The following is a 20,557-nucleotide window of genomic DNA, read 5'->3' as shown; positions in this document are numbered from 1 at the left end:
CTAGACTGGTAGGTAAGGGGAATTATAAAGTTAGGGTTCACCTAAAATACAGCAGATTTGACAAACATCTCTGATTCTCTTCTTGTGGAAAAATATAGAGATAAGGGTTAGACATCAGGAGTTAAGTCTATTAAAAAATGATTGAATGGCTGAACTGGAAGAGTTGTTTACAATTTATAAAGAGATCTCTATTGCAGTAATCCAGTGGTCTGTGCTTGATTCTGTGATACTTAACATGCTTATCAATGGCTTCTGTGAAGACGAAATGGTACATGTACCAGATCTGCAAGATCAAAGCTACCACTTGGGCTTCATTAGTAAAATAGTCCCATCCCCAGAGTTCAGAGATACCTCCTATGCCTTTATTTTAAGAAGATAGTTATCTTAATGTTCATGATTCCTATTTGCTATGCCAGGATTTGATTTTGGAATAGAAGGTAAATTCTCCTATACTCAATTCCACTGGTTCATGTAAAAATAGTAAAAACTACTTCTAGAAAATGAAAAAATACCATGAATTTGCTTTCCACTTTCTTAAAATATGGAGTAGTAGGAAAAGTAGAGGTGTTAATAAAATAGCACATGGAGCATTCAATCATAACTAATTTCACTGGTCCACTTGTATTCAAGTATAAGGTCCACTATGGTAGACTAATAAGGATTGCATTACTAATATTAAAGCTCTTTGTCAATGAAGCAATTGCAGAGTCCTGGACAAAACATGTCCTATCTCAACTTTCTAATTCAGTATATGAACATGCTTCAGTAGGTCTTTGTTGAACTGAAAAATCACTGCTTAATTGGCAGAAAATCTGAAAGTGAGGTATTGAAGTAAAAGTGCAAACAAAGTAAAAATAGCTATGTTTTATGGTATGTATAAATGGAGATTTTGAACCTTAGACTGCATCCCCCATAAGTCCCTTAGTATTTCCCCAAATTTCCTTTAATCTCTCCTGCGCCTCCGTGTTTGTGTGGCCACGTTATTGTTTTATAGTTGGCTATAATTCCTCCCTCTTTCTTTTTTGCTTTTGGGAGTGGGCTGGTTAGTACCTTTTAGTTAGTTTTCTTTGTTAGTTTATTATTAATAAAATTTATAAATATAATATTTAGTATATTAATTTTAATCTCCACAGGTATCAAATAAGTCAATTCCACTGGTTCATGTATTGATATTACAAAACAATTTACCATATCTATTGAATTAATGTAACAGTTATCCATAGCTTAATTACATAAAAAGATACTAACATTTTCATCTTCTCTTTCCTCTCCATCTTCCTTGGGGTCTACTCTGAGAGGTAATTTTGCTTTCCTCTTCCGACTACACTTAGAGTCATCTTCTTCATTGTCTTCACCTACATCTTTTTCTTCCTTCTGTTCTCTGCTGTGATAATAAACCAAGTACAAAGAGTCACCATCTGTCAAATATCTACATAATTATTAATGAAGAGTTCATCAGAAACATTTAATTTATTTAATGGAAAAACTTTTCACCAAAGGAAAGAAATGAAACACAAGTGGATATTATATATAAACCATATTTGAAATCACTAATACACATGACAGCTGTCAGGGTAGAAAAAGTGGAAATTATATTTTAATAATTGCAAAAGAGACACCAGCAGCATATGTTGAACGAGTTCTCTGACTTTACCTTTCATATATCTATCATCTAAACTAATAAGAATCTACTTTAAAAAAAAGATAATGAATCTTTAAGGCTACTTTAAAGCACATTTAGCTAGCAATTATTCAGATACACAAAGTCAATTGCAAATGGATAACTTTGTAAAATATTACTCAGTCAAAAGAAACAATTTAGAATGATCTGCCCATTGAAAATGTTGGAAAACCCCACTATCAAATATATCAAGTAGTATAAAATATATCATTATTTGCAATAAATATATATAATCAAAAATATATTTTGATGACAGACCAATTTTGTTAGGATCTCCAAAATGGAAAGGGTTCAAATGCCACCACCAGTAAGGGTATAGCACACTTCTTTAAAATGCAGCCTGATATTAGGCTGACTAGCTAATCACTTGCACTAGAATAAACCTACTAAAAACAATGGTCACTTTTCTTCAAGTGAAGCTCAAATACTTTGTTAACAAATGAGAGGTCTCAATACAATTATTTCTACCAGTTAATGAGAATCTGTAAGTGTTTTCTGTGCCACTTCTAAGCAGTGGGGAAACAAAGAAGCAAAAACATGGTCTCTGCCCTCAAGCTCCTATGCTAACGAGTTTTTTTAATTTGCTTCTACAAGGTTCAATGAAAAGATTCAAAGATCCAGAAAACTGGAAAGGATCTGTGAGGCTATAGTTTTAAAGATGAGGAAATTGAAGCCTGTGACTTGCCTAACATGACAAGAGGAAGTATTTCAACCCCAATTTTCTAACTCCAGAGCCAGTGTTCTTTCCACTTCAACTATGCTACCTATGATTGTTAATAACTATATTACATAAATTAAAATGTTATATAATATTTTTGATTAACAATCTAATGAATGCAATAAAAAAGCGGCAATTGATGAATGACAAGTACAAAGAAAAATAACAACAAAATAGAGAAATCATCATCAATAAGTCTATCAAAAATGTCAAGTATATTTAAACATTAAAAAGAAAATCATGGGAAGAAGAAATAGAGAGAAAGCAACTAAAGGAACAGAGAAAGAGAAAGAAAGAGAAACAAGCATCTATAAAACAAAAATTACATGGACAGAAATAAGACACAGATAGTATTTTTATTATTATTTTGCTAAATTTAATTGTAGCCAACTCTATCTTCCCAAGGAATTACTCATTAGTCCCTGGAAGTTTGCAGGAGGCAATATATATTATACATTTTATAAACAAACTTTATGTAATAGAAGTTCACAAAGTTCAAATAAACTTCTTTTTTTGGTTCTTCCCTGTATATAGGAATATTTGAGATTGTTAAAAGTTTGGTAAATTACCCCCATTGGAAAGGAGCACGTTGAGGGCAAAGACTGCCTTATTTATTTGTAAGTGTATCCCAAGCACTTAGCATAGTACCTAGCATATAGTACTTCATAAATGCTTTATGAAAACCATCAATTAAAAAATTGTTTTTTAAAAAAATAAGAACTTGATATAATTTAGAAAAACCTTAAGGAGGTCTCATTCTCCATTATCTTTATACTACCAACCCCATTTTACACATGATAAAAAATAAAATTTACTTGTCTTTGTTCTGACGTGCACATTTCTGGCTACAAAATTTTCCTCCAGAAAGAAACTCATCTACAGTGCCATACTGATAACAGTTTTCACAGAACTGAAGTCCTTCTACTTTCATAGTTTCCTTCAACCGGAAAGGTACTCCTGTCTTCTCAGAAAAAACTAGAAGGTAAAAAAAAATCATTAAGTAAAATTTCAATTTTTTCCCAAAATTACCAACATGATATTAATAAAAGCCATATAATGTTTTGTAATCATAGAGAAATTTATGTGTTATTTTCTCATCTGAATCTGTACTATATTTACAAACTGAGGAAACTAATGATAAAGGAGTACAAGTGACTTACCCAAAGTCACAAAGTTAATAAGTAGTAGATAAAGTAGTAGAAGTGCTCTTTCCTCTATAAAATGTAATCTTTTTGCAATACTTTCATTAACCATAAGAATATATTTAAATGATTTGGAGAGAGGGATAGTGGACAAAAAAAAGATAATTTACACAGAGAAAATATCTGTTTGGTTTTATTACAGATATTTTTTCCAACTAAGCCTTATCCCACAGGAAACTTTATGGAGAATGAGAAATGTCAATTTCCCAATAAATTAGGAATGTTCTCATGGACAATTTGGATTTCAGAAAATGCTTGTTTTATTTTGCCAATTACATGTAATAACAATTTTCCACCTAAGTTTTCTAAAGTTCCCAATTATTTCCCTTCCTCCCTTTCCTCTCCCTTCCTGGAGGTGGTAAGCAATTTGATCTGGGTTATACATGTATTATCATACAAAACCTATTTCAATATTGCTCACTGCTATAAAATAATACTTATACAAAATAAAAACCTTGAAATAAAAACCCGATTAAACTAAAGTGAAAAATAGCATTTTTTTTGTCTTAAGTCTTTCAGAATTGTTCTGGATCACTGTATTGCAGAGAGTAGCTAAGTCTTTCACAGAGATCATCATACAATATTGCTGTTACTATATATAATGATCTCCTGGTTCTGCTCATTTCACTCTCCATCAGTTCATATAGGTCTTTCCAACTCTTTACGGCATTTTTTTTATAGCACAATAGTAATACCATTATATACTACAATTTGTTCAGCCATTCACCAATTGATAGACATTCCCCCAATTTCTAATTCTTTACAACCACAGAAAGGGCTACTATGAATATTTTTGCACAAGTAGGTTGTTCCCCCCCCCCCCTTTTTTTTTTATCTCTTTGGGATATACACCTAATAGTGGTATTACTGGATCAAAGGGTATATACAGTTTTCTAGCCCTTTGGACATAGTTTCAAATTGTCCTCCAAAATGCTTGAATCAATTCACAACTAAAGTGGTTCTTTTTTTTGATAGTAACAAAAAGTATTCGATATAGTGCCCCAAAATTAGTACATGTAAATAGGTTTCTGATTAATATAGGTTTTTTAAAATTAATTACATGTGTAAACACATCTAAAGTTCAAAAAATTAACACCTCTCCAATTCCTTTTTTGTGTGTCTATGACCAAACATACACAATCACAATTATCCAGATACTTTTTTTTGCATATAAAATTTTTTTTCCACAAAATACTTTCTAAATTAAAGTAGAGCTACTTTCGCTAAAGTACTTACATGGCTATCATTTTATGTGAATTAGCTTAAGAACTGCCAATTCTCCAATTCATTCTGTGTTAATTAGATTTAGAATTATAAGATCTGGCAATTGCTATTTTAAAATATGAATTTATTCTATTTCTTTATCCCGTTAAAATTTATATGCGTTTCATGGGCATATTCCAGTGTTATTTTAGATTTAAATCTTTATGTATTTATTTTATTTATTTAGATATTTATTTTTATTATGAACTAAAATAAAAACACTTTGGATATTTTCATATGCAAAAAAGGGGAAAAAAGAAGAAATTGTATAAGGAACTATGAATTTCCATTACATATACCACAGACTTTTCTAAGACTCAAATTCCTATAAGCCAGGAATTCTTAAGTTTTTTTTTCTGTTATGTATCCTTTTGGCAGCCTAGTAAAGTCTATGGACTTTTTCCCAGGATAAAATCTTTAAATATATAAAATAAAAATGCATAGAAACTTCAAAGGAAATCAATTAGATGCAATATATCTATATTAGATAGACTATAAAGATGTAATTGTTTTTCAACCAAGTTCAAAGACCCTTGAAATCTAAGATTCTCTGTTAAAAGGCATTAGATGTTTACAAATGTATATGTTTACAATATTTTTAAATGTTCCAAACAGAAAAGAAACAAAAGAAAAATAAAAGTCATTTCTTTCTAACCTTCTTGTGCAGTAGGCACCATCCATGTTGTGGTAGCAGTAGCTTTTTTAACACTTTCTATCTCAGTCTCATCTGTAATCACTTCCAAGGCTCCAAACTCATTTACCCGAAACTATATAAGAGAATACAAAAGAAATCAGGCAAAAATTGACTAAGATCCTTATGTACAGGATCTATTTAATTGGAAAAAATGTTAGTTGTAAAACATGTTATTTAGATGCTTTAAACAATTGTGTTTACATAAGCAATAAAAATACCACATTTTTAAAATTAATGAAAAAATGGAACCATTTTTAATATGGAAAATAATCTACCACTCATTCTAACTATATAGAAAATAATAAAAACACATTACTCATTCCATCTCAAAAAAAAGAGAGATACTGAACAAATCATCAATGAACTGCTTAAGGAAAAATCCCCCAGACCAGATGGATTCACAAGTGAATTTTATCAAATATTTAAAGATCAATTAATCCTAGTACTCTATAAACTATTTGGCAAAATAAGCATAGAAAGAATCCTACCAAATTCTTTTTATGACATAAATATAATACTGTTACCTAACCCAGGAAGAGCAAAAACGAGAAAAAAAAAATATATATAGGCCAATTTCATTAATGAATACAAATGTGAAAATTCTAAATAAAATACTAGGAAGGAGACTCCCAGCAATATATAACAAGGATTATTCATTATGACCAGGTGGGATTTATACCAGGAATACAAGGTTTGTTTGATATTAGGAAAACTATCAACATAATTAACCATATCAATAATCAAATTAACAGAAATCACACGATTGTTTCAATAGATGCAGAAGCCTTTGACAAAATACAATAGCCATTCTATTAAAACCACCAAAAAGCATAGTAATAAATGGACCATTCCTTAAAATAAGTATCTACTTAAAACCATCAGCAAATATTATCTGCAATTGGGATAAGTTAGAAGCCTTCACCATAAGATCAAGAGTTAAAAAGCAAGGATGTCCATTATCACCCACTAATATTTAATATTGTATTAGAAGTGCTAGCTTTAGCAATAAGAAATGAGGAAATTGAAATTAAAGTAGGCAGTGAGGAAACTAAACAATCCCTCTTTACAAATGATATAATGCTATACTTAGAGAATCCTAGAAAATCACCTGAAAAAATTAGTTGAAATAATTAATAACTTTAGTAAAGCTGCAGGATACAAAGTAAATCCACATAAATCATTAGCATTTCTATATATTACCAACAAAGTTCACTAGCAAGAGATAGAAAGAGAAATTCCATTTAAAATAACTCTAGACAATATAAAATACACAGGAAACTACTTGCCAAAACAAACACGGAAATAATTTAAACACAAATACAAAACATTTTTCACACAAATAAAGTCAGACCTAAACAACTTGAAAAATATTAATTGCTCAGTGGGTAGGGTAGGGTCAAGTAATATAATAAAAATGACAATTCTAAGTTAATTTACTTATTCAGTATCATACCAATCAAACTACCAAATAATTATTTTATAAGAACTAAAAAGAATAATAACGAATTCACCCGGAAGAACAAAAAGTGAAGGATATCAAGGGAATTAGTGAAAAAAAATGTTTAGGAAGGAGGCCTAGCAGTACCATATCTCAAACTGCATTATAAAGTAATAATCATCAATACAGTATGGCACTAGCTAAGAAATAGAATAGAGACCAATGGAATAGATTAGATCAGTGATTCCCAAAGTGGGCACCACCGCCCCCTGGTGGGTGCTGCAGCGATCCAGGAAGGCGGAGATGGCTACAGGTGCATTTGGGGGTGGCGAATAACTGTAAGGGGGCGGTGATAATATGTGACAGGGGGCGCTAAGTAATATATTTTCCAGAAAGGGGGAGGTAGGCCAAAAAAGTTTGGGAACCACTGGATTAGATACACAATATACAAGAGTAAATGACCTTAGCAATCTAGTGTTTGATAAGCCCAAAGACCCCAATTTTGGGGATAAGAACTCAATATTTAACAAAAAAAAAACTGCTCAGAAAATTGGTTAAACAGTATGGAAGAAACTAGCTACAAAGCAATATCTCACACCCTATACCAAAATAAGGTCAAAATGGGTGTATGATTTAGACATAAAGGATGATACTATATGTAAATTAGGGGAACACAGTTACCTGGCAGATCTATGGAGAATGGAAGAATTTATTACAATGAGAGAGAAAGCAATAGAAGATGCAAAATGAAAAATTTGGGACTTATTAAATTAAAAAGCTTCTGTAAAAACAAAATTAATATAACCAAGATTAGAAGGGGAAAAAGTAGGGGAAAATTTTTCATGACAAATTTCTCTCAGGAAGGTCTAATTTCTCAAATCTATAGAGAATTAAGTCAAATTTATAAAAATATAAGCCATTCCCCAAATGACAAATAGTCAAAAGATATAAAGAAGCAATTTTCAGATGAAGAAATCAAAGCTATCAATAATCATGTAAAAATGTTCTAAATCACTCTTGATTAGAGAAATACAAAATTAAGACACTCTGAGGTACCACTTCACACCTATCAGATTGGCCAATATGACATTAAAGTAAAGTGATAAATGTTGGATGAAATGTGGCAAAAATGGAACACTAATACATTATTGGTGGAGCTGTAAACTGATCAAAACATTCTGGAGGGCAATTCGGAACTATGTCCAAAGGGCTATAAAATTGTGCATACCCTTAGATTCTGTAATACCACGACTGGATCTGTTCCATATCCCAAAGAGATAATAAAAAAAGGGAAAGGATCCACTTAAACAAAAAATATTTATAGCTGCTCTTTTTTGTGGTGGTAAAGAATTGGAAACTGAGGAGATATCCATCAATTGGGGAAAATGGCGGAACAAATTGTGGTACCTGTTGGTGATGAAATACTATTTTGTTTAAGAGTGATAAAGCAAGATAATTTCAGGAAAAAATGGAAAGATCTATATGGACTGATGCAGAGCAAAGGAACATTGTACACAATAATAGCAATACTGTATGATGCTCAATTCTGAAAATTTGGCTGCTCTCCACAATGCAATGATCAGGGATAATTCTGAAGGACTTATGACTGGGAATGTTATCTACCTCCAGAGAAAGAACTGTTGGGTAGGATGGATATGTATCAAAGCCTACTATAGTTCACATCAGTGAATCTTATAATTTTGGAAACATATGTTGAAAATTATTATTACATGTAATTGAGAAAATAAAGTATCTTTGAATCTAAAATAATAAAAAATAAGTCAGATTTTAAAAGATCACCTTCCTCTGTATAGCTACAAAGTAAATCAGAAGAGTTCACAGCTAAGTTCTATTTATGCAAGTCATCTACTCTCTGTGGTCTCAGTTCTCTCCTCTAAAACAGAAGGTGTTGGAATCAATGATTTCTAATGTCAATGTTAACTTTAAATATCAAGATCCTATAAATTCAGTATCACGTCTATATGTCATAATAAAAATACTCTCTACTCTGTCCCTCTAAGGTGTCATTAATATATTTTATTAAGATATGCACTTCTACAATCAAAAGTAGTAAGAGAAAGCACAAATTTGGGGGGCTATAGGGGAAACTATCTTACCAAGTTCACCTAGTTCAATATGAAGGAATATCTTATAAACAATGAACTGTATGATAATAACTTAAAAACCAAATACAACATATTCCACCAGGAAGACTAAAGTGAAACAGCAGTGTAATCATGGAGATGGGTCCCAGACACCCACAGGAAACTACACGTTCTTGTAGGGTACCTCCTTCTGCTGCCCACTGAGTTCCTCTCTGTCCTTGCAGAGAACTGAAACTAGCTGGGAGGGGAGAGCAGATCTAATAGCCACAAACCAATTTAGCTTTCAAGAAGCAACTTGAAAGGGCAATTACCTCTTAAGGGCATCTCAATCCCTGCAAGAGAATATAAAGAAAGCAGCAAAAGCATCAGCTGGAACTCTTCTGTCACTGTAATACTTACTTCTAAACAACATATTTCCCTGAAATAGGATGATGGGATACTGTTACTAATTTTTAAATAATTTAAAAACAAAACCCTTTCTTCTGTTTGTTCTAATCTTTTCCTCCCTGAAATAATTCTATCATTGACTAATTAAAATTCATTTTCATCTTGATTCTTTCCAATTTATAGAACAAACAGCATTAATCAGAAATCACAATTATCTTACACACAACGAAGACTGCTTTAAAAAGCAGAATTCAAAGGCTATTCCTTGTAGCACTTAGCTATTTCACACAATAGAAATTTTAAATATGTTGTCTAAATAAACATTCTATCTGCCAACTTTAAAATTTGCTATTTACTCTTCACAAAAATTAAGTTATTTATCCAGAATATTTCTATAATACTGGAAAATCTCAAGAAAAGATTCTGTCAAATTAGCAAAGCATTTATTTGCTATATTGAATTCAATTCTTTCTTTTAAGAGAAGAGTTTATGCATATTAACAAACCAGAAGAGCTGCTGAGGACAAGCAAAACTATCTTCTCTCATTTACACACAGCAAAGGTGCTCTTCAAAGCTAGGCAAATGCACTGCTCTCAGTAAGCAGGGGCCTAAAGAAAAGTAGGAAGAAATAGAGCAAAGGGGCATCTGTTCCAGGCAAAGATCAAGGTCTATCCATGCAGGAATCGCTTTCCTTTTTCCCTCTGGGCCTTCCCTCTTTTCATGTATAAAATGTGAATACTGCTAGATTTCTCTAGACTGCTACCGAAAGACAGGAGTCAATTCTTAACACTGAAACAAAAGAGAAAGTGCTACTCACTGTGTCCAGGAAAAATATATCCTGACAGAGAGAAATAAGTAGTTTATCATTTAGCTAAGTAAAAAAAAATGGAGAGGAATGATTTCACTTTTCCAAATCAATGAAAATACAAAATGTTAAAGTGAAAAGTTCAGTATCTATCAGGACCCAAAGGCAAGCATGCTGTTAAGTCTCAAAACAAGACTAATAGTACCATCTACTGGGCAAGGTTAGACAAAACAGGATGTTAAAATAATTACTGATAATTAATAAATCTAGTAACAACTGGCAATCATGGGGGGGGGGGCACAAATATCCAAAGACTATTTTTTTTAAACCCTTAACTTCTGTGTATTGGCTCCTAGGCAGAAGAGTGGTAAGGGCTAGGCAATGGGGGTCAAGTGACTTGCCCAGGGTCACACAGCTGGGAAGTGTCTGAGGCCAGATTTGAACCTAAGACCTCCCGTCTCTAGGCCTGACTCTCAATCCACTGAGCTACCCAACTGCCCCTCCAAAGACTATTAATCAAAGAAAAATAACATATATGGATTTTAGACTCCTATTAGAAAAGTCATGTTTCCTTTTTACACTTCATTCTTCACCTCACTGTCAGAGAAAGTGTTTGTTGGTAAACATGAGTAACACATTTGAAAAATTAGATAATCATCATTGATGCATCAAATCAAGTGGGCCTTAAGTTTCTAAAATGCCACTGAATCTATCAAACTACCCTAAGCTGCTTTCCACAACTGGATCAAATACCTGAAGTGAAAATAGCTATTAAACACCTACTATCTAAGCAAGCTGCTACTGATGCTGCTTGAAATAGACCTTTATCATAGAGACTATAGATTCTGATGGCTTCAGAATTAAAATAATAGGTATTTATGAAGACTTATCTTAATGTTTTGATCTCAAGTCACCAATTCTCTAGCAGATAGCAGACAGTCTTTCTAACTCTTAAGATCAGGTTGGTCACAATAAATAAATGTACCTGTTAGTAAAGATTTGTAGCACAGTTAATTTCTAAGAAAAGTTGTTACATCTCAAAAATTAAAATCCCTCAATAATTGTCTATTTCATTGGAAATGTATTATTTTATTTTCCCCCATCCTACTTCATAAAAATAGGTGGGGTCAAGTGTTTTGTTTTTTCATCAAACTCCTCTGTGTAGTACTCCCCTGGTTCTAATGGTAATTATAATCTACCTGAGCAATTTCTCTTATAGTCATTGCACCCACAAGAAAGTAGCCCTGGTTCAGATCTTTATCACCTTTCTCCTTCACAATTATAATAATCTCTCTTTTTTTTTCTTTTAGACCCTTAACTTCGGTGTATTGTCTCATAGGTGGAAGAGTGGTAAGGGTGGGCAATGGGGGTCAAGTGACTTGCCCAGGGTCACACAGCTGGGAAGTGGCTGAGGCCGGGTTTGAACCTAGGACTTCCTGTCTCTAGGCCTGACTCTCACTCCACTGAGCTACCCAGCTGCCCCTATAATAATCTCTTAATTGGTAACATTGCTTCAATTCTACTTTCTCTCCAAATAATCTTGCACACAACTTTCAGTGATCTTCCTAAAATTCATGTCCAACCAAATAAACCCCAGTAGCTCACTATTGTTTCTAGGATCAAATATAAACCTCTCAGTTTGGCACTGAAAGCCCTTCCTTGCTCCAACCTTCCTTGCCAGTCTGATAATGTATTACTCCTTGTTGTACAGTTCACAATCTAGTCAAACTAGTCTTCTTAATGTTCCTCACACATACACACCTCCAACTCTAAAATCTGTTCCTTTACCCTTTCCCATAGTATAATTTCTTCTCATTGCAGCATGGAAGAATTCCTTGATTTCTTCAAACTTAGCTCAAGACCACTTCCTTCCTACATGAAGCCTTTCTTTATCCCTCCCTCCCCAATCTAATGCCCTCCTCCAACAAGTCATTATGTTTGAATATATTTATCAATATAGATATTATCTCCCTCCCCCAAAAAATATAAGCTACTTAAGGGCAGGAAATGTTTCATTTTTATCTTTGTATCCCCAGCACCTAGCAAGTGTCTCCAATAAGCATTTAATAAATGCTTTGTGATTGAATATAGCTGAAAATGTTGGATTTAAATTGATTAGGTAGCTATATATCAGCACAGATTTCCATAAACATTAATATATCATACTTTCATTCTGAAAAAAAAAATCACACTCCATCTGACAATGATCAAGATGCAAGCCATTCTCCAATCAATAAATGGGCAAGGAACATAAATAGGCAATTTTCAGATAAAGAAATCAAAACTATCAAAAAGCACATGAGAAAGTGTTCTAAATCTCTAATAATTAGAGAAATGCAAATCAAACAACTCTGAGGTATCACCTCACACCTAGCAGATTGGCTAAAATGATAGCAGGGGAGAGTAATGAATGTTGGAGGGGATGTGGCAAAATTGGGACATTAATGCATTGCTGGTAGAGTTGTGAACTGATCCAACCATTCTGGCTGGCAATTTGGAATCATGCTCAAAGGGCTATAAAAGAATGCCTGCCCTTTGATCCAGCCATACCATTGCTGGGTTTGTACCCCAAAGAGATCATAGATAAACAGACTTGTACGAAAGTATTTATAGCTGCGCTTTTTGTGGTGGCAAAAAATTGGAAAATGAGGTTATGCCCTTCAATTGGGGAATGGCTGAACAAACTGTGGTATATGTTGGTAATGGAATACAACTGACTCAAAGGAACTGGAGGAATTCCATGTGAACTGGAAAGACCTCCAGGAATTGATGCAGAGTGAAAGGAGCAGAGCCAGAAGAACATTGTACACAGAGACTGATACACTGTGGTAAAATCGAATGTAATGGACTTCTGTACTAGCAGCAATGCAATGACCCAGGACAATTCTGAGGGATTTATGGTAAAGACGCTACCCACATTCAGAGGAAGAACTGCAGGATTGGAAACACAGAAGAAAAACAATGGCTTGTACACATGGGTTGAGGCGGACATTATTGGGGATGTGAACTCTAAACAACCACCCTAGTACAACTATCAATAAAATGGAAATAGGTCTTGATCAATGATACATGTTAAAACCAGTGGAAATGCATGGCAGCTATGGGTGGGGGGACTTGAAGGGGAGTTGAAGGGGAAAGTAAGAACATGAGTCATGTAACCATGGAAATTTTTTCTAAAAAATAAAGAAATAATTACTAACTGTATTTTTACCTGCACTCTACTTGGAGGTCATCAATTTGGGGGAGTCCTTACAATTCAAAGCAATATGAAATAAGTATTTCATTTCTAAAAAATTCTATGTCACTACCAATGGTAAAAATGTTAAATTTATCAAACAATACTGTTTTATCTACTCATGCTTTAAAAATTGAAATTTGTACTAACAGCTATGGCTGTGTAAACCAAACGTTGATGATCACACCAATCAAAAAATGTTTTAATTCCTAAAATATAGTGAGATATATAGAAACCTATTCATCCCCTCCTTTCACCTCTTCTTGTTTCAAAGGTGAGCATTAACTCACCCTAACTTAATTCTTTGTAAACTGATATCCCATCACTCCCAGTCAAAGAACATTACTGGAAGAATATTATTGCTAAAAAGAAAGGTTTTTAGTTTCAGGAAGAAGTTAAGAGTCATTAAAATCATTGCATAATTTCCCAAAGTCACACTATTCTCCTTCTGGTCAGTTCTGGGTCCAGCTCATTATCTATTGCAGCATTTTTTCAAAGTCAGTCCATGCTCTACAGGCTATTGGTCTAACTGTAGTCTTGACCACAGAAAGCCTTCATCTTATAGGCTTGTTTTTGTTTTTTTTCCCTGTGTGGAAACTGTTAAGTCAAACTCTCTTTTGAGAGATTGTGGATCTCATTAAGAAGGCCCTGCCATGTTCCAGGGCTTGATACAATCATAGCACAATGTTGTTATCCAGTGTTGGCAAACCTTTTAGAGATCCCAGGGCCAAACTGCACCTTCAAACCACCTATGAGCCCTGCCACAACTCCCCAACAGAGCAGATGGAGAAAGTGCTCACTCTGGGCTGCTGAGCAGAGGGTTTGATCCTGTGAAAATTGTCCTCATGCATAGCAGAGAGGGGGAGCAGAGCATCCCCCTCCAGCACGCCAGGGCACATGTGCCACATCTTTGCCAACTTGGATCTAGAAGATCTTGCCATCTATAGTGAGAGTGAATAGGTCATAAACATCTCTATTCTGTTTCAAAACATGTAGAAAATAAGACTAAAAAAAGTGCCTCAAAACTATAAAATAATCACACTAACAATATTAAAAAATATACACTAACAACAATAAAAAATAACATTTTAAAAAGAGTGCTCTGTTTGTAATGTCTGCAATACTAAGACTTGATTAATAGGCATGAATCCTGGCTCCAACAATTACAGGTAGCAAAATCTTGAACAAGCCAATGAATTTTTTTCAAGCCTCAGTTTCCTCATATAGAAATTGTGGATTATAATATTTCCACTACCTACATCAAGGACTTAGAGTGGTAAAAGTGCTTTGAGAACCTTAAAGCAAGCATTATGTAAATGTGATTATCTATGGTATATAAAATAGTCACATGATTAATACTAGTAATAATTACAAAAGTACTAGTAATAATTACAAAAGTACTAGTAATAATTACAAAAGTAATAATTACAAAAATAAATACAACAGTATTCTTAGTAAATTATTACATAAAGATGCTAAATTTTAACTTGAATTTATTCAAAATCCTGAATAGGCTACTTACCTTTCTGACCTTGGAAAAGTTGTTTACCTCTTGGAGCCTCAGTTTCCTCATCTGTAACATGAGGATCAAACAAGATGACCCTTCCAAATATTTATTCTAGGTAATGATTCTACATAGGATTACAAATTTAGATCTGGAAGGGATCTTAGAGGTAATTTGGCAAGTCTTTTTCCAACAATTCTGCATTATTCAATCTCAATTTTTTTTAAATTTCCCTATTAGTCATCTATAAACTGTTATGGTTGAATTGGATATGTTAAGATTCCTGACTGGAAGCTGACCATAAGACTCTATAGGCAAAACTCATTAAAACAGCAACATACCCTAATGTAAAGAAACATTCTATAGGGCTAACAAAGCATCTCTTGGATCAACTGATTTATTTCTGAAACCTGAAGTTACTCTTGCTGATATATTCTGAGGCTAACATATATTATAGAAACTCATTACAAGAATCTTACATCTGCACAAGGTTTTTGAGTTATCAAATAACTTTAAGATTCCACAATTTATTCAGTTTTCTCTGCAACCTTAAGTTTGTGTAAGACCAAATTTCCTTCAGATTTCTTATGTAACTCAAATTTTAATATAAAAATAAAATTTGGTTTAGAGGATCCAAGCTACATAATTGACTTGATAATGTCTGGACTGCCTCAAGGGAAAAAAGTGATACAAGCCTAAACCAACAATAAAAGATAATAATGAAAGCTATAATGACCATAAAAGATAATGAAACTATATCTGATTTTATCTATACAATACAAAATGAGGGGAACATAGCATAATTAAACCAGGTGATCTGATTAGCTTAAACAGTCAAATTAGATAATTCAAACTGAAAAGGGTATTACCTTTCTACACTGATCAAATTAATGGAAAAATTGTTACAATTCCATTGTTTGACCAACCCTGAAGCAATCCAAATTATTCAGCAAGAAGGGCTCTCACTCCAATGAAACTAAGTCTGAAACTCACTAATGACAACACAAAAGGATGAAAATCTCTTATAGGGAGTTATAGCAAATGAATCACTGGAAGCAAAAAAAAAAAAAAAAAAAAGATTCCAGAGGAAAAAAGGATTAGGAGTAGGGGATTAAAATAAAAGCTAACTTACACAATGTAGACTTGGACCAGATACTAAATGGCCATAGAGGAAGACATGAATTTTCTATAGCATACAATTTGAAAACTGCTCAGCACAGTAGGTGGAGTCCAGATCTTGGAGTCAGGAAGAGCTGGTGTGCTACAGTCTAGTCTTGTGGAGCCTCTGCCTCTAAGAGAGTACCCCATCTCTCCATTTTGCCAGCAAACTCTCCTAAGTTTCTAAGTTGCAGAGCAGGTGCCTACCTGCATTGGGAAAGGCATTTTCTTCCACCAGTTTCCCATATCAATGAAATCACAAGAAAATATAAAAAAACACCCCAACGATTTACATGGTTTATCCCTTTTGTGCCATAAAGCAAACTCAAAAGAACATATTTTTAAATGATATTAATGTGAGGACAAGTTTCAAATCAATGTCTTGACTGCACTGACTGAACCAAATCCAGATCAGAATCACAGAATGTGGAAAGAACTTGTAACAACTAGATGTCCAACTCCACTTCTCAACTTAGCCCATCCCATCTAAGAGTTACCATAAATGAAAACATTTTACCTTCTTACATGAAACCTGGTGATGAGTCTTAACTTGGCTACTTTTTGGATGACAAAATATAAAGTCCATACTGAGACCATTCCAGTTTGGGGAAACCTACAAGAGCTAGAATTACAATGAATGAATGATTTCTAGAGCCCCAAAGCACCTCCAAAGGGTAAGGAATTGGATGGAATAGCCCTTCAGTATTTTTTCTATGACCTAAAGTTATAGAGGGACACAGGTGGAAATGGGTTTTGTGAAGCTCAATGAAATAATGGTTATGTCCAAACCTAAAGTGTTATATAAATGTCAGGCTTTATTATTGTTTTTTTTTTATCATTCTTATCATCTTAGAGTCATCAGGCTCCTATCTGGTGATGAAGTCATCCCGAGTCTTCTATTGTACTCCTGCTGAGGTAAAGCATGTTTACAGAGCAATATATAGGAGTGTGCTGGTAAATGTTTAACAACTGAGAGGGTGGGGGATAAATGCTAAATACATTTTAAAATTTAATTTGTATTATTAACATTTTCTCCAATATTTTCATATGTCTACACAATCAGCAAAACAATAAATCAAGCTTAAGTTGCAGAATTGTTGATTTCCGAGGTATAAATGCTCACACAGAAAATTTAACAATCAGCTCCAGGATATCCTGGCTAGAAATATACTTCAACTTGACACAAAAAAAAAGAATGTTAGTTTAGCCACTGACAAGCAAGAGCAAAGGAAAGAATTTTAAAAGCTGATACTATCCTTCTTTGGAGATACATTATCTTTACTGATAGTTTGATTTATAGGTATATCCTCCCTGAAAAAATTATCTAATAATCTAGATTAAAAAGCAGATAATTTAAAGAACAACATATATTTACAAAAATCATGGACAAAAAAAGCACAGTGAACATAGCAGGTGACAAAAATGTTTGACTTTGATTGATGGACTGTTTAAAAATACAAGTACTCTAGTACATTAGGGTGACTTTGCAAAAAAAAATCATATGACAATTCAAGAAAACACTTGGGCCAGATTTATTTGTATATTGTAAATCTATATGTATAAATAATCATTTTTGTATGAACACAGAGTAGAAGCTTATCAGATCATAGCATATTCATATTCTCATATTGCATTTTTATTCAATTTGCACACAAATATATGAAATTATTCTATTCTGGAGTAACATAGAATTTAAGCCTTGAAGTTTAGACAAATATATTTACTCAGATATTCAGAAAGGTAAAAGGTTAGAATTAATAACAAGAGAAACTTTGTATAAACATTAAAATGGAAGAAGCTAAAAAAAAATCTAAAAAGGTTTACTAACACTATTGCGACACTATACTATTCATTAGAAAGTTAATCTCCAAGAAAGTGGTTCCAAAAAGAATGAGACATCTGGAGCTTGATATCCTCTGAAAGAAATTTACACAGTAGAATAAGAGAATACAAATCATTTATGTATATAATAGGTATTTTTTCCTTAAGAATCAAAAATGTTCCACAAATTCAGTTATATTTACTCTTATTACAACAAAATACCCATTTTATGTAGGAAACCCAAAACAAGGAGGATAAGTGACTTGTTTAAAATCACACAGCCAACAGAACAAGAAAAAATTAGGTCTGATTAATTTCTTTCTGGGGTTAAAATATATTAGATTTACTTGAAAAACTAAATACTGGGGCAGCTGGGTAGCTCAGTGGAGTGAGAGTCAGGCCTAGAGACAGGAGGTCCTAGGTTCAAACCCGGCCTCAGACACTTCCCAGCTGTGTGACCCTGGGCAAGTCACTTGACCCCCATTGCCCACCCTTACCAATCTTCCACCTATGAGACAATACACCGAAGTACAAGGGTTTAAAAAAAAACACACAACTAAATACTGAGGTTCTACTTACTGAAGTTGTTACTTAAACTTTGCACAATAAACAGAAGTCAGAAGTTCCCTAGTCCTCTGTATTTAGGGCTCATAATTCTGACAATGAAAGTCTCTTAACATTTTTAATTTGGGGAAATAATAGCCTTTGAGACTAATAACTTTTGGCCATGAAAGCCTCTTAAAACTTTTAATTTTGAGAAATAATAAAATGGCTTGATAGCTTATTTTAGGGCCCCTAATTCATAAGATAAATATGTAAATTTCAGATTTATTCTAAGTACTCAGTCAATGTGTGTTTAAGTACTTATTATATTTGTACTTGTGTTTGACAGAATGGTTATATATACACATATTTATTAAAAATGAACTTGCAATAAAAATCTATCTGAAGACAACTTACCTTTAAATCACTTCCTGGCAGAGTACCTACTCCATCTTTCCAGTCCATGACACTGAATACATCAAACTCTTGGCCACTTGTGCTAGAGGCAGGTTCATTCATGATGCATATACTGAAAACATCAACAATGTCATATAACTAAAAAAAAAAGTCTTTGAGATTTACTTTTGAGATTCAATTTTTATATTCATTTCTTCAAACCCACTTAATTCCCATCTTTATAATCCAAAAATTATTTTTCAAAATGATTATATTATAAAAGATTAGCAATTTGAATTTTTTAGTTGAAGCAAATATTAAGGTATGAAGCAAAATTAGGAAAGTCAGACTTTCCCACTAAATAAGAAAAAAAGGGGCAAAGAGTAATTTTGCTATTGTGCCATTGGTTTGATTTAATACTACTTAAAATTTAAAACCACAAACAACGTATATGATGATAAAATGTCAAAATTTCTTGACATGAATTATCCAAGATTGGCAACCAGATTTCTCAGTTTTGTTTCGATAAATGTAACAAGTAAAAGGGACAAGGAATATAGGTAGAATATTTGGTTGACGGTGACAAGAATTAGAGTGGCTGTGTGAACAATGAAAAACAAAAACCTTCTTGGTGAATTCTTTCACTGAACTAATTGATTTTCCAACTAAACTGACAATCAGTTGATTATTTTGAGTTTCAGGGAGGAGGTCTGAGAAGATACAAATAACAACAAAAATTGGGTGACAGATACCAAAGAAAAAAAATAATAAACAGTAAAGTTAGCCTCTGATGCTAATTTCAATTCCCAAGAAAATAGCATTAATTAGTACCACCCTTATTATATTGTATCAATGCATATTCATACATACATAAATATATATATATATATATATATATACACACACACACCCCTAATACTTAAGTTGTTTTTTTTTTAATTTAATAAGGAATAGTCAATACCTATATGCTGATTTCAGTTCTGCTGTTAGGAACAATCGATCTCTTCAGTATTCTTTCTTCTCTTTTTCTTCCTTTAAAGGAAGAAAATGCCATATTAAAGTTATATTATCAGTCCATTTCTGACAGTCCAGATTTTAAACACAAAATTTGAGAAAATACTGGTATTCCCTTTTTGATGGGTTGGAAAGGTAAGGATTGGGCTTAAGAAAGAATCAGGCCAAAACATGACAAACATTTCTATGATCACTCCGCCAAAGAAGCTGAGGCTGGTGGATCATTTGACCATGGTGCTTCTCGGATGCAGTATGGCTAAAGCTCACAGGTTGCTACACTAAAAATGACACCAATTGGTAGTCCATTGAGTTGCCCGAGGACAGGAGAATCAGCTCAGTTCAGAAAAAAATGAAACAGATCAAAGCTTTTGTTTCTATCAATCCTGGGATGAGCCTGGGAGAAGCTACTATATTTCCAGCCTCAGCAAGACAGAAAGACCCAGCCTCTCCCCATTCCCAAGAAAAGATACAGGAGAGAACTGGCCTATGGAAATTATAAACTTATAATTATGAAGTGCTGCATTAACCAAAAACAAAAAAACACTATATTGATTTTGCCTTCTCAAATATGTACTAACTCATAAAATGTATTG

At 33.2% G+C, this 20,557-nt stretch overlaps 1 protein-coding gene across 1 annotated transcript in view; it reads right to left on the bottom strand.

Annotated features, from left to right (window-relative positions):
• Window positions 1-19,992, bottom strand: part of L3MBTL3 (L3MBTL histone methyl-lysine binding protein 3) — a 165,014-nt gene extending 145,022 nt beyond the window's left edge. Inside the window, exons 1-5 of the mRNA XM_044675430.1 lie at window positions 19,912-19,992; window positions 18,972-19,083; window positions 5,520-5,631; window positions 3,215-3,374; window positions 1,249-1,384 (exon numbers count right to left, since the gene is read on the bottom strand). Coding sequence (XP_044531365.1) covers window positions 1,249-1,384; window positions 3,215-3,374; window positions 5,520-5,631; window positions 18,972-19,073 — 510 coding nt within the window. The 5' untranslated portion in view covers window positions 19,074-19,083; window positions 19,912-19,992. The remainder of the gene's footprint in view (window positions 1-1,248; window positions 1,385-3,214; window positions 3,375-5,519; window positions 5,632-18,971; window positions 19,084-19,911) is intronic.
• Window positions 19,993-20,557: the final 565 nt, after the last annotated feature.

Source organism: Gracilinanus agilis, chromosome 4, assembly GCF_016433145.1.
Source record: "Gracilinanus agilis isolate LMUSP501 chromosome 4, AgileGrace, whole genome shotgun sequence".
In the NCBI taxonomy this organism is placed as follows: Eukaryota; Metazoa; Chordata; class Mammalia; order Didelphimorphia; family Didelphidae; genus Gracilinanus; species Gracilinanus agilis.
Note: the sequence above shows the minus strand (reverse complement) of the source record. Positions and strands in the feature narration are given on the sequence as shown.